This window comes from Larimichthys crocea, unplaced genomic scaffold (assembly GCF_000972845.2).
Source record: "Larimichthys crocea isolate SSNF unplaced genomic scaffold, L_crocea_2.0 scaffold44373, whole genome shotgun sequence".
In the NCBI taxonomy this organism is placed as follows: domain Eukaryota; kingdom Metazoa; phylum Chordata; class Actinopteri; family Sciaenidae; genus Larimichthys; species Larimichthys crocea.
Window position 1 is genome coordinate 1 of NW_020855779.1, and position 659 is coordinate 659.

General features: G+C 47.8%; 1 protein-coding gene across 1 annotated transcript; it reads left to right on the forward strand.

Moving 5' to 3' along the window:
- Positions 1-31: 31 nt before the first annotated feature.
- Positions 32-550, forward strand: LOC113745096 (endonuclease G, mitochondrial-like; the record flags this gene model as incomplete). The annotated part of the gene is made up of 2 exons (XM_027276554.1): positions 32-138; positions 260-550. A coding segment is annotated over exon 2 (261 nt), but the record flags the coding sequence as incomplete, so codon positions are not given.
- Positions 551-659: the final 109 nt, after the last annotated feature.

Consider the following 659-nt stretch of genomic DNA (forward strand, 5'->3'; position numbering starts at 1 on the left):
CCTGACCCTAACCCTAACCCTAACCAAAGGTATCTGACAGTCTACGACATTGTGAACAAGATTCCAGTGTTTTCTGCTTACGAGTACAAAGGTCCAGGAGAGGAGCCAGGTGAAGAATACTGGAAGATAGAGCCACAGGTGAGTTTGTCTGCAGCTTCTTCTAAATGCTGTTGCTTCATTAAAGAACATTTTACTGCACATGTGATTGACTTCATGTCTACTCTGCCAGCATCACTAACTCAGCCTTTAACTGTTACAGCTTGAGAAAGAAGATGACCCGAACAAAAACATGGTGGAGGAAGAAAAAGGCAAGACCTACACCTACCAGGCCGTGATTGCTGATTATAAAGACGACAACGTTGACAGGGGCCATTTATTTCCAGCCCTTCATGCGTCCACCAGCATTGAGAAAACGTCAACCTACGCCTGGACCAACATCGTACCACAAGCACGCACGTTCAACCAGGGAAGATGGAACACAATGGAGAAGTGCATCGGACGTGTTATGGACGACTACATCAACAAGAACGGGATGAAATGTTTTGTGATAGTTGGAGCACACGATAAAGCTCCAGCTTCACCTGGAGCTGGAGCTGGAGCTTCACCTCCAGCTTCACCTGGAGCTGGAGCTTCCCCTCCAGCTTCACCTGGAGCTGGAG